Source organism: Ambystoma mexicanum, chromosome 9 (assembly GCF_040938575.1).
Source record: "Ambystoma mexicanum isolate Mex_15411 chromosome 9, UKY_AmexF1_1, whole genome shotgun sequence".
NCBI classification, from domain to species: Eukaryota; Metazoa; Chordata; class Amphibia; order Caudata; family Ambystomatidae; genus Ambystoma; species Ambystoma mexicanum.
The window spans coordinates 1,310,817,585-1,310,831,456 of NC_090931.1; the positions used below are offsets into that span (position 1 = coordinate 1,310,817,585).

Here is a 13,872-nt window from a genome sequence, read left to right on the forward strand (position 1 = left end):
ACTAAATGATCGAACCTAATTTAGACACTTTTCATGGAGCAGCACCAAAACCTTTAGTAGTCCTCCCGGGATACTCCACTTACACGGCTTGTTCCAAAGTGTGTTCTGGTTGGTCGACCAAGTCAAATGCACAAGATAAGTCAATAAAGCCCATGCATAGCGCTTTAGAAACCCCCAGCTGAATTTGCAGCAGTCTCGCCACTAAACAACATTCAGGGTTGTACCATGCTGCTTGCGGAAACCCGTCTGATATGCATTTGGTTTCCCACAGGAAGCAGCCCACTCAGACGACCAATAGTACAGCTGGGAATATTTTTCATAAGGCATCCAACAGAGCTGTTAGCCCACCATTACCAGGCCTGTTGTAGTCACCCTTCTTGTAAACAGGAACAAGGAAGCTTTTCCACCAAGAGACCGGTATTTTCCCCTGCCTAGAGATGTTTGTAAATAACCTCTGGAGAATGCTAGACCGCACTTCCTGGTCACTCGTTAGTAAAGTTGGATAACCCATCGGGCCCAGTTGCTCTTGATACCTCAGCTTTTCTAATCACTGCCCCAACCCTACGCTTCAGTCGCCCAATTGTGCGATCATAAACCCCAAAGGAGTAATTATTGCTGCACATTCTTTCCGTCAAGAATCTATACCACTGTGCCCCCACAATTGAGTGTTCTGGAGCGAGAAGCGACTGAACAAAGCTGACTGTGTTTTTGCAAAACTTCCAAAACAAATCCGGATTGAATTTATTAAACTATCCGCATTATTCAAGTTGTATCGATAAAATCTCAGCCAGTTCTGATACTCTTGCTTCAAACTCTTAATACGGCCATGATGTGCAACCTCTTGTAAGCTTCCAGCACTAAGTATTTTGCTAATAATCATTTTTAGGGCTTTTTTCCCTGACATGGATTGTTCAACTCAATTGGTTATGTCTAATACGACAAACAGAACTCAATGTTTTCCCCTTTATATTGCATTCTTCTGAACGCTACCAACAAACACTGCGCATATGCTACAGGGTCTAAATCTCTATTCCCGCTCATTGTTTCTTGGTTTATAATGGCCTGTAATGCAGCATTATATTTTAGTATCGTTCTTTGTGACCATCTGATCCAATTGTTCCCTGTAATTAAACTCAACCGACAGGGGCCATCCACTGCTGGCCTATGGCCCTTTACCAAAAAAACCTGCAAAACCAAAAATGGATGGTCACTTTGGCACAAAGGGACAAAGATGGACTCTACTTGGGCAACAAACCATCTGAATCAAAGATGTAATACAATGTTGAATTACTTCTACCCCATTGCCACGTGTGACTAGCCCAAGTATCAGCTGTGATGTTTCCTTTCAGTTTAAACAGGGACCATGCTTCCAGAAAGTCATACCAAACAAGTCCCCGTTTTGTGGCATTCTTATCGAGATCTCTCCAAGACACCTGCAGTCTCTCGACGCCCTAGATCACAGTTCAGATCACCCACTAATAGAATATTATCACTCCCAAACTCATCATACCAACCTACCAACAGGAAATTTAAAGCCTCAAAAACAATTGTCTACATTAGTTAAATTACATTCCAATAGCCATTCCCATTTCTATTTCTATTTTAAAAGAGAATCTTGGCGGTTCTCAGCTCTCTAATAATCATGGAGGACCAGAGGAGCAGCAAAGGGGGGGTGCATTTGTAGCTACCGATCATACAAAAACATACCTCTGCCACCCTCTGCGGGAACAGGGGCAGCATCCTCCAAGTGTGCCCACAGTTCCAACCCCTCCCACCCCACCCCACACCACCCCAGTACATGCATGCAAAGATCACAGCAACGTGATGCTCTAGTGGTAGAATGGGGTTGAGGGGAGAACTGTACATTCCCTTACGATATGCAAGAGAAGGCAACTGCTCATGACACCTAGAGAGGAGCAGACATGGCCCGAGTGAAGCAAGGGCTGTGGGCTGTTAAAGACCATGCCAGCCCCCCACTGCCAGGGTGAACGTCATTCCCACCCTCGGGTTTATCCAGGGCGCAAATGCTTTTTTAGTCCCCACTTGGGATAGTGCGCAGCCAATCTTCCAAAGGAAAAAAAAATAAAAGATGGCCACTGCCATAGGGAAAAGGGAATACGTCTCTTTTCCCTTTCTATGGTGGTGGCTGGGAGCAGGAGGAGCACAGGGGCCAGAGAGCATAAAGCTCTGGTCCAGCAGGTAAGTGGGGAGGGAGGAGGTGGGTAAAGGGTTTGGTTTGTTTTGGGGGTGGGGAGGCAACAGGAATAATATCCCTGTTGCCTCCCACATTTAAAAATAAACTAAAGAAAAACAATGGCGCCTCCCAGGGAAGGGTCTCGGGTGGCTGGAAACAGCATACTGAGAATGCATTCCAGCCTGCTGTTCCAGTCACCTGATTGGCTATCTCATAAATGTAGAGCCTCAATGGGGAAGGGAACTGAACCGTGTTAAGTCACAAGAGATGTTGATAAAAAAAAAAAAATACAAGTTGGGCACATAATGGTATAACATTTCGGTAATAGCATATTTTGATCACGTTGTACTCTTACGGGCTATGGTACCAAAAAGCAGGCAAAATAATCATTCCAAAGAAAGCCTACAAAATACCGATCACGTATGCCCTGTAGTCAGCGCCAGCAACGCAGAGTGCAATCTAAGCACTGAGCATCAGGAGGCTAACAGGGGAACTTTGAATAGGGGGGGCTCCTGCAGTAACCCAAGTGAAAGAGCACTGCAGAAGAGTCGGTTTCACATCACATGCGTTTACAGTTCCCATTAGCAATGACGAGGTAACACAAGATCACGAACTCACATGGTGCGTGGAACATGACGAGGACCGACGGGTGATCCTTCAAGAACTCGTCAAAGTCTCCATCAGTCAAATGATGAACTAAACTTTCCTCCTCTGCCCAGGGAACCTCGGGAGCCTTGGGTTGAGGTGGCTGGGGGCTGTGGAAATAAAAGTACATATCACATCAAACGTCACAGGTATATTGCATTAAATAAATATTAGACTCCAAGCTTAAAACGCTCCCTGGAGAATCTCAGTGCATACAGCAACTATGGAGTAAGCGCAAGACCATAACAGTCTAAGATGAAAATGAAACACTTGCCTCCCGGATTTATATGCAACCTGCAGCCACAAGCTTCAGCCCTAACTAAATTATTCTGATTTGTACCATTAAGAGGTTACTAATCAAACTATTACAGTGCTTTAAGGCGGGGTAACCCTGCATCAAGCACTACATAAACACGGGGAATGATGGTGAACAGTGTGTAGTTCTATTTGAACACAGAGTAAAAGGGTTTTGTGGAAGAGTAAAAACAACCCTGTTAAGGATTTCTTTCTTATGCAGAATTTAACAAAATAAGTATTTCAAAGCATGGCATTCTATAAAACTCACATGGTTGATTTGTTCATATGCAATCGTTCGTTTAGCTAAACAGCACCATTACGGAGCAGCAGTGGTTCACCCAACGTGGCAGTAGTGTACCGTGCAGAAGATATTGCAGGCGGCCTGCGTGCCCAGCCAAGTTTGTTTTTTTGTTTTATTTATGTAGCGCTCCAGACCCGGAGGTAAGAGGGCGCATCGGGAAATGGTTACAGAGTACATAATATACAGTTTACATTTATACATGTATACATTCAAGCAAATTATACAGCCACAAATATGCCACCAAAGACAGACTAAGCCAACCTACTGCACATATACCCAGAAGCTGGCCTCAAATGCACCTCTGCAGCTGATCTGTAAGCGTTCGGATGCAGTGACCTAACTGGAAGGATAGAAGCAGGGTTAAAGGGCGTGCCATTTGATCCAAACTCAAACAGCATGTAGGGACGAGGGTGTTGAGCTGTCAAGGCAACATGTGTAGCAGTAGACGCATGTCTTGCAATATTCTGCGACTGGTACTGTTGCAGGAAATACTGAATGCGGCATGTTCCAACTGCGTGTGTGCGTCACACGCTGCATCTCACAGGTGAAGAGGAAAAGGGCTGAAACATACCTGTGGGTTGCTTACAGCACCATGCCAACCAGAGGCGATGCCGGAATCATCCAACAGATGGGGAATGAAGCTAATGTAGTTGGGCCCACCACAGTCACATTAACATCTGAAATGCCCACACAGCATTGCAGGGTGGGCCTTGCCCGCTCAGACCTTAACCCGCCTACGCCTCTGATGCCAACTAGATTGCACTGTTTTGCTCCCTAAGAGGGCAGAGCAGAAACGCAAGTGGAAATGTATGGTCCTCTTCTGTGACGGCACTGTCACGATAAACCCCACCTTGCACCTCATGCCCCTAAAAAAAAGAACACATGGCACAGTACTCTCCAGGGATCCAGCGAGGAACTGGGATAGTAAACTAGCACAGCAGAAACTCCCGTCTGTGAGCCAGCCAAGGTTCGCTACATGTACAATTGTAAGAAGAAAAGCTACTGCAACGAAGCATCTTGAGAGTTTGCAGTCGGGCAGTAAAATTCACTGCAATGCATGTCATGAAAACTGCAACCACTGCATGAAGGCGATGGGCATTGAGAGGTTCGTGTTTGTTTATTCATGCAGTGCCACCCACAGTCTGAATGCCAATTAACGAGGTCATCCATGTTCACATGGCCTACGGACATTTAGGCAGGGTTGGGACGGAGCTCTGCATGATTGCTGCCACTATACACCACTCAATATTTCAGTCATAGAGGAGGAGGAGGTGGAGGTGGTGGTGGTGGTTCCAATGTCGTATTGTGTGCATTCCCATACATACTCTGTCACAGCCAAATCATGCAATCTAGGCGAAATTTCGAGTGTCAATTTATCAATTTGAGTACCCATTTACTCAACTGGACACCGGCGACTGTTTTCAATGCAGTGGGCCTGCCCAAAGTAAGCTGATCACCTTTACATTCGTGGGGAGGCAGCCGGCATGTGGGGCGGTCCTTCAGTGTGTGGGGTCCTTCGGGATGGAGCTTCTTCATGGACATCTTGGGAATAAAGTCAACGATTACCAAACGACTTATCCAGGCTCTGATAATTATCCATCCGCACGTCAATCTATCAAGCGAAGGATTTGCTGTCGGGTGATAATCAGTGGGTGGATTTTAGAAAGCGCAAACCAGATTACCAACTTCTAGGGATGAATTGCTTCGCAACTTCAAACACAAGGCGCATGGGGCTGATCCCCCCACCCACCCTTACCCCTCTCCGCGGCCATGAAGTGCTCAATGCAGATCATAGGACATGACTGCAGTGTGAATCTGGAAACGACCTGAGCCAAATTATTGATAATTACAAAGACTGTTTCTAGATCATGGACATCCAAAAGAGGCGATCGAAGGGACAAAAAGCTGCAGTGGCTTGATCCACCCAAGAAGCAAAAACTCTGGTCTCCTCACAAGCCAAGAGAAAACCCTTAAAATGTTGATTCTGAAGGGAAAGGTTTTGTGATCCGAGGACTCCTTTCCCAATGAGACCAGTGGGGAAGGTGCACTCTCCATGGTCACCGGATGCTGAGCCCTGCACATTCCATGCCAGGATCCAATACGCTGCGACTGTGGCATGCTTCCATGTCCGATCAGGACTGCAAGGGATTCCCCAATCTTTGGCCAACTGGCAACCTATATTTTAACTTGCCCATGATATAGCCATTACAAAATTACAGACATAACATAAGCATTTTGTGCCATTGTAAAGGCGCAGCCTTTTTTACCTGTGGCAAGGACAAAAGGGAAGCCTTGAGCAGGCATCAATCAGCCGCCATTTTCCATTCCATGCATTAAAAACTGCATTTGGGGAGAATTTGTCAGCAAATGCCTCCCTCTCCCTGTGGTACTTTATATCAAACTGCTATAAATGCTGCCCCTCTACCCCGGAGCTCCCCTGCTGTGCAGCTAGGTCTGAGCTATAGAAATCTCCCTCATACATTAAAGATGAGAGGTTGGCATAGGAGCTTTCTGCTCTTGTACATTTTGCTTTCCATTTGACCAGCAATGGGAAATGTCCGCCCATCCAGAGGTGTGCGTGAATACATACCCCGAGGTTTCTTGCCGAGGCAGTTGCTAAACAGTCATATTTCTTAGCTAAGTTAAGGAAGCATTCTTACAGTTTTTAGAATAACTTGGCTAGGTTTCACTCGGCTGTAGTTTTTGGGCACTGCCAATCCTCCCCGCCTCTGTCTACTTGCTAGGCGTGACCCATTGACCTCGAGATCACCTATTAAAAGGCTGTTTGCAGCAAAGATCTGTGCAGGGCAGCTTTTCTAGGCTAAAGCCAATGAAGGCCTAAAGGACACCTAATAAAGGCCTAGGCGTGGTCTTTCCAGGAGGGGACATGCGCTCTTCCCTTGCAGGGACTTCTGCAGGCATAGCTGGTCACTCACTACAATGCTGTGCACCTTCCGCTCCCTGACCCAAGCAGGAGTCTAAATGCCTCACCAGTGGAGGAGACCTCTTACATTCCCTAGAAGGGAATTCATGTTGTGCCTTGCAAGACATTGCTCGGAAAAGGTCAGATAAACCCCACATTTATGGAATTTATGGAATTCATTTTTTGAAGCGCATAATTAAATCCTGTCCTGTGCCTGAATACACCTTGCTCCATTTAAGGGAGACCCCCACACCCGCAATGGGTGGCGCTGGTAGCTTGACCCCTGCACCAATCAGATAAATCAGATTCCCTAACACACTTGCCAGCTCTACACCTCAACTTCATATGCTCCGGGGGCATATTATTGATGCCTTGTTTCGAGTGTTGCTCAAGGGCGATTGAATGGCCTGAGAAGAACACAGCAGCAGAAGGCAAAGGAGGGAGACTCGGGGACTCCGTGCAGCCAGGAAGGTCAGACTGGGGAAAAAGTCCAGGAATAGAGCTTCCATGGCATGGCAGCTGTGGATCAAGCAACAAATTACTCCAAAAGGGCCAGCCTTTCCTTCCCTAACCTCTATCAGTATCTGGTCAATCCGTCGAATGCTATTGCATCTAACACCAATCCGTCGAATTATAAGCATCGAAAAGCCATTCCATTGAATGACCATTTCGTGGTCTATAATTCGATGGATCCATCGAAATGTGTTATATTGGATTAGGGTTGAGGCTAGGGTTAGATTAGGGTTAGATTTGGGGTTGGGGCTAGGGTTAGATTAAGGATTACATTAGGGTTAGGGTTGAGGGGGTGGGCGTGGTGGTTGGGGAGGGATTGGGGGAACCCCCCCAATTTACATAAAAACGTTACAAGGAGCTGGCCAGTGTTGAAATGTCAGCACTGGACAGTTCCATGTAACGTTTTAAAGTTACAAAAAAAGCATTGAAATGCTATTTTTCACATGTAAAAGTGCATTTCCATTGAAGCCAGTACATTTATATTTTCGATGGGCTGGTTTAGATGGAAATGTACTTTTACATGTTAACGATAGCCTGTCAATGCTTTGGCAGACAATGCTTTGCATTAGATGGTTTGTGTTTTGGTATGTCGCTGCTTTTTTTTTCCGACGGATTGCCCATAAACCACCTGTATCCTAGTATGTAACCCTCCATCACCTCTCGCCATCATTTTCCAGGTGCATCCTTAATAGTCAGTCATTTTAATTACACCCATATTATTGTACTCTATCGCTGAAAAATATCCCCTTGTTTTACAGAGCTCTGTTACTGCACAGTTTGGTTGGCACTTCAAAAAAAAACCCAGCACAAACAAAATACAGGATTGTAAGCCAAGCTCGTCAGTAGAAACATTTATTTATCCAGCAGCGCATTTTGAACCATCTGTTGAATCCAACCATTGAAAGCCTTTCATTAGACTTCCTGGAAGAAGACCCCGACAAGGACATGCAACCCCCACAGCCCATCGAGTTGAGATACTGGGAAGATGTTGCCTGCTATGTCTTAGTAGCCACAAGTGTCGACTAGGAAACCAAGCCTTAATCCACAGCTCCTATTAAGTTCTTTGTCATCTGTTACGTTACAGGGTTCTACACTGTGCGCCGCTGCATTTTGCATGGTGTTTGGGCCCTAGTGCGGATCTGAAAGAGCGGGTGAGTTGGGCTAGAGGGAAAATGCAAGACAGCGTTGCTGTTGTGTTGATGCGTGCAGTTCATTTCAAACAAAGTTGCAATTGTTTGTTGACGTCCATTGGCTAAATGCAGATTATAAACCTGAGGTTGGGGTTGAAATCCTGTTTACCGTGGCGCTGGATGTGGGGGTTGCCAGTTGGTATTTTCAGACCCTGTATTTGGTCTCTAATGATAAAGGACAGCCTTGTTGAGTTTAATACTCTGTAGGTTTCAGTTACAATTTTTTACAAATGTTGCCATGTTTTGGTGGACATCTCTATGTGCAGTTGGATATACGCCATATGCTGTTTGCATTTACTAGAGTGCAGATTATAAACCCCACCCGACAAGCAACATTTGTATATTGTTGGGAGGATTCACATTTATAGTCTAACAATATTTTCAGATGCGTTAGGGTGTGCCCTGATCCATTTACATAATTGCTGGATAGCTCATTTAAAGAGCTTGGCAAGTATGTGTCTAAAAATAACTCAAGCAGAATACCGGCCAAAGAGCAGAGACTCATTTTAACCATGGTGTCTATGCTGAATTCACGGCTCTATTCAACAAGTTTCTCTTTGAACTGAAGTTCAACTTTAGGGATTCTGAAAATCTGGCACTGCCCACCCTTTAAGTACCTGGACTGGGGTTCTCTCGATCACAAAAGAACGCACAATCAATTAGATATCAGATTTGACAGGAAGCAGTGAGCTTCTTCCAATGGGGTGAGTTTGAGGGACATTCTGACCAGGTTGTGGGGGGGGGTGGAAATACATGGAACAGTCACTGGGGACAATACATAAGTGGACATACATTAAGGAAGGACAACCAACATTGGACTTTTTAAAGTGCAGGTAGGCGGTACGGCCATCGGTGGAGTGCTAAAGCGGAGGCAGAGGAAGCGAGGGACAGAGGCAGGTTAGAGGTGAGGGGAAAATGTCAGCTTGTAGGCAGATGAGGTAGGTTAGGTATAGATCCTTAGTTACCATAGATTTCTTTGAATAACATTTTACCTAATGGGATTTCACTGAATATATTTCACTGAAAATGGTAGGGGAAATGGTATATGTGTAAAGCATAATAGGTGGGGTGTGTGTTAAGGGTATACGTTAGGGTAGGGAGGGATGGGGGGCTGTGAGGGGTCTCCCCCACATTAAAAAAAAAAGTAGAAAAAGTATAAAAGAAGATTTTCTTTTTCGGTGAAATGGATTCAGTTAAATCTCCAATAAGAGAAATAAATGTGAAAAAAAAAAAATCACATACATCCATAGATACTTACCCTGACCTTTTTTTACTTAAGCTGTTGCGACTACTTGCATGTAGACCTTGTCCCGGATACCTAGAGGCATCACACACAATATCCTTGAGTCCATGTTAATGAAACCAGAAGAACAAGTTACTTACCAGCTGGTAACGTGTCCAACGTATTCCACATCTTTGACATGTAATGTCCAGAGCTGTGTAGTTCGGAAACTTTCGACAGAGGGCGTCCTGCATCGATGGCATCGGGTCAATGTCCCTCAAAGGCCTTCGTCGAGGGCGATGTCATCAGATGTTATAAATAGGATGCACAGCGTCCCCGTAGCCTCAGTTTATGTTTTTTCCTCCATAAGGTGTGACATGCACATATCCGATGCCTGCTTGACTGCACATTGCCTTGAGGGAATGTAAGCTGCAATAGCATAGGAAATTCTCCAGAGGGGCAGGCTGGGAGGGCGATGTAGAATACGTTGGAGGAACATCCAGTCGAAAGAACATTACCAGTTGGTAAGTAACTTGTTCTTCCAATGGATTGTGTCTTCCAACGTATTCCACATCTTTGACAGACTCCCAAAGCAGTACCAGAAAATGGAGGAGGGAAAGAATTTAGCATACCCAATCGGATAACAGAATAAAAGAACCGCCTTACCAAAGGCCATATCTTGACCATGGAGCGTATCCAGGGAGCAATGTTTGACAAAGGTGTGGATAGCCGCCCATGTGGCTGCGTCACAAATATTCCTAATAGGAACGCCCCTCTGCAGGGTTGTGGAAGTAGCCACGCCCCTAGTGGAATGAGCACGCAACCCTTCAGGAGGGTCTTTGCCTGCCAATCTGTAAAATTGCATAATGGTGAGGATAATCCAGCTGGACAAGGTCTGCTTGGTAACAGCCTGGCCCAATCGGTCTCCAGCATACCCCACAAAGAGTTGATCGTCCACTCTGACCCTGGACATCCTAGAAATGTAAAAGCTAGGGTCCAACCTATGGAGACACTCCTCTTCCTTACCAGGATGAGGAGGATAGACAGACTGAAGAACCTTTCTGGCTTAAATGAAATTCAGACACTACCTTAAGTAGAAAGGAAGGACGTACCCTCAGTACAACCCTATCCTTGTGGAACACATTAAAGGGCAGCTTAGATGAAAGTGCCTGCAATTCACTCACTCTGCAAGCAGAAGTAACCGCAACCAAGAACACTGTCTTGAATGACAGCAGTCTCAAACGATAAAAGTGCAATGGTTGAAATGGAGCACCCATCAGGAATTTCAAGACCAAATTCAAATCCCAAACCGGCACCTGGAACGGCGACGGCAGGAACACATTAGTGAGTCCTTTAAGGAATTGGGAAATCAAAAGGGATCTTAAAATAAGAACATTCTTCAGACGAGCGCTTGAAGATGGACAGCGCCGCCAGGTAACCCTTAATGGTACCCACTTGAAGGACCCTGGGGGCCAAAGAAAGCAAGAAAGAACCATGGGAATGGAAAAGGATCAACATTTTGTCCTCTGCACCAGTCACAAAATTTACAGCAATGGTACAGGGATTTTGTTGCTGGCCGCCTGGCAGAAAGCAACAACTCCATCACATCATCCGGGAGGTCCCAAACCTTATACCTCAAACTTTCAGATACCAAGCATGAAGGTTGAGAGTCCTGACCTCTGGATCGAGAACCCGTTTCTCTCCCCCCATCCCCAACCATCGCCTCGTGCGCAATAGCAGATCCTCTCGGTAGGGAAGCCGACGTGGAGGGGCAGATGGACATTTCCCAAAGTTCCGGGTACCACGCTCTCCTGGCCCAACCCGGAGCCACGAGGATCATGTGGGATCCGAACCTCCGCAACCTCCTTAACACTTGAGGAATGACGGGGACCGGCAGAAATGCGTACAGAAGTGGGAATTACCAATCCACAAAAAAGGCGTCTTCTAAGGCTCCTCTCGGAGGAAATTCCCTTGACCAGAATCTCTCTCTGACTTCTGGTTGGCACTGGTCGCGTAGAGATCCACTTGTGGGGTTCCCCAAAGGGCAAAGATCTCCAAAAGGACATCCTAAGCCAACTCCCACTCGTGAGAGACTATGCCTTGCCTGTTCAGACCGTCCGCCGCCGCATTCTTTTCTCAGGCCAGATGAGCTGCTGAGAGCGATATTCCCTGCTGGATTGCCCAGAACCAGAGCTGCATCGCATCTCTGCACAACGGGAGTGACCCTGCCCCCCCCCCCTTTTTTGTTGAGGTAATGCATGGCCACTGTATTGTCCATCATGATCAGGACACACTTCCCCCACACAGACGGCAGAAAGCCTTCAGAGCCAGCCTGATGGGCCTCAGCTAACAGGTTGATGTGGAGTTTGGAGCCAATGACCGCTGGGGGTCAAATCATCGGCATGAGCTCCCCATCCTGTGAGGGAAGCATCCGTTACAACTATCACCTGCGGCCACGGTTGCCAAAATGGCTCCCCCTTCATCAGGATCCCCTCGTTGGCACACCACAGCAGATCCTGCGAGACCGAGAGAGGGATCTGAACGGGATCCGACATCTTCCCGAGAATTGTGACCACTGAATCTAGAGAACCCATTGCAGGGATCTCACCCTCAGTCTGGCCTCTGGCACCAGAAAAATGCAGGATGCCATGAGACCGAGCAACATTAAGAATACGAAAGCCGGGAGACTCTGGCCATGTTGAAACTTGCCCACCATCTGCACAATGTGATGAGCCCTCACCTTGGGAGGTGAGCACTTCCAGGGATGTGTCCAACACAGCCCCGAAGTACTGGAGCTGTTGGGAAGGTGTAAGATGCAACTTCTTGAAATTGAGGGAGAAACCCAGCTTGTGGAGCGAGAAGCAGGTGAGACTGAGATGATCATCACTTGCTCGGGAGAAGACGCACAGATCAGTCGTCCAGGTAGGGGTAGACGTGAATCCCCCCCTCACCTGAGATACGCTGTCACCACTACCATTAGCTTGGTGAAGACCCTCAGAGCGGAGGTCAACCCGAATGGCAGGACCCGAAACTGAAAGTGCGAGTCGCCAGCCGCAAACCTCAGGTACTTTCTGTGCTTTGGATGAATCAGCACATGAAAGTAAGCATCCTGTAGGTCCAGAGACACCAACCAATCCTTAAGTTGAAGGGCCTGGAGCACTAAAGAGTGACCATCTTGAACTTGTCCTTCCTGAGAAGTTTGTTAAACCAACCCAAGTTCAAGATGGGTTTCAATCTCCCGTCTTTCTTTGGAATAAAACAGGATGGGGAATACCATCCCTTGTTCCTCTCCGCCACAGGCACCAACTCTATAGCACCTTTCTCCAGCAGGGTCAAGATTTCCTGCACAAGGAGCAGATCTCGAAGCTTCAAAGAGATTCCCCGGTAGATGGTCGTGAGGCCGCTTTAGGAAGGGAAGACAGTAGCCGTGGGCTATTGTATCCAGAACCCACGCATCCGAAGTAATAGCTGGCCATTCTTCGAGATGCTGAGACAGTCTGCCCCCAACCAGCGAACAATGGGACATGGCCTCATGCTCGTTTTGGAGCGGCTGCGGCACCGCAGGTAATTTTATGCTGACCGCTTTGACTGGCGGCTCCTCTCGTTCTACCAAAGGAGGAGTAGTAACGAAAAGAACCTCCCCCCCCATTGCTGTCCCCTACGACGAAAAGGCAGAGGTTGACGCACAAATGCGCTCAAAGATTTTGCTGCAGCTTCGGAGGTCTGCAACCCCTCAAGGCTCTAGTCAGACTTGCTGCCAAACAAATACGCGCCATCAAAGGGCATGTTCAAAAGACGGGCTTGCACATCTGGCGCAAAACCAGACTTCAGCAACCACGCAAATCTGCATATAACTGTGCTCGCAGCCAAGGACCAGCTAACACTGTTGGCCGTGTCCAAACCCGACTGAAGGGATTCACACGTCATCCTTTCCCTCCTGCATGAGAGCAAGGAATCCATCCCTTTCTTCCCCTTTGGGAATATGCTAAGCCGCTAGTGAAACAATTCCACAGAGTGTGTGAAAATCTTACCAAAGCACAAGTGGAGTTGGCGGACTTCAACGCCATACTCCCCGCAGAAAACACCTTGCGTGCCCAACCGTCGAAGCGTTTGTCGTCTCCATCAGGAGGGATGGTAGGGTACGCCGCCTGCTTAGAGGTGGCCTTAGCCGCCTGAACCACCAAACTCTCGGGAGTAGGGTGAGATGAAAGGTAGCTGGGGTCGCTACCGGAAGGGCAGTATTTTTTAGTTAACGATTTGTTAACTGCCGTAAGAGATTCCAGTGTCTGCCAAGCAGCTACTACCCTTTTCTGCAACGTCAAATGAAAAGTTAACACCGGGTTAGAGGATGGACCTTGATCCAAAATATACATTAAGTCATCCTGAACAAAAGCTTCAGGAGGACTGGACCAGCCAAGATACTCCGTGACCCGAGCCATCAGTCTCCTGTAGGACGACTCAGCATGAGCCCGAGGCTCAGGCCTGCCAAACTCCACCTCAGGAGAAGTGTCCAATCCACTAGCATCATGAAGAGATTGCCTCAACTCTTCCAATTGACTGTCTCCAGAAAAGACAGGAGCCACATCA

General features: G+C 47.1%; 1 protein-coding gene across 2 annotated transcripts in view; it reads right to left on the bottom strand.

Moving 5' to 3' along the window:
• The window catches only part of PDIA5 (protein disulfide isomerase family A member 5), a 904,279-nt gene that overhangs the window by 353,951 nt on the left and 536,456 nt on the right, over positions 1-13,872 (bottom strand). For both annotated transcript variants that reach the window (XM_069616684.1, XM_069616685.1), the window contains exon 11: positions 2,813-2,949. In XM_069616684.1, coding sequence (XP_069472785.1) covers positions 2,813-2,949 — 137 coding nt within the window. The remainder of the gene's footprint in view (positions 1-2,812; positions 2,950-13,872) is intronic.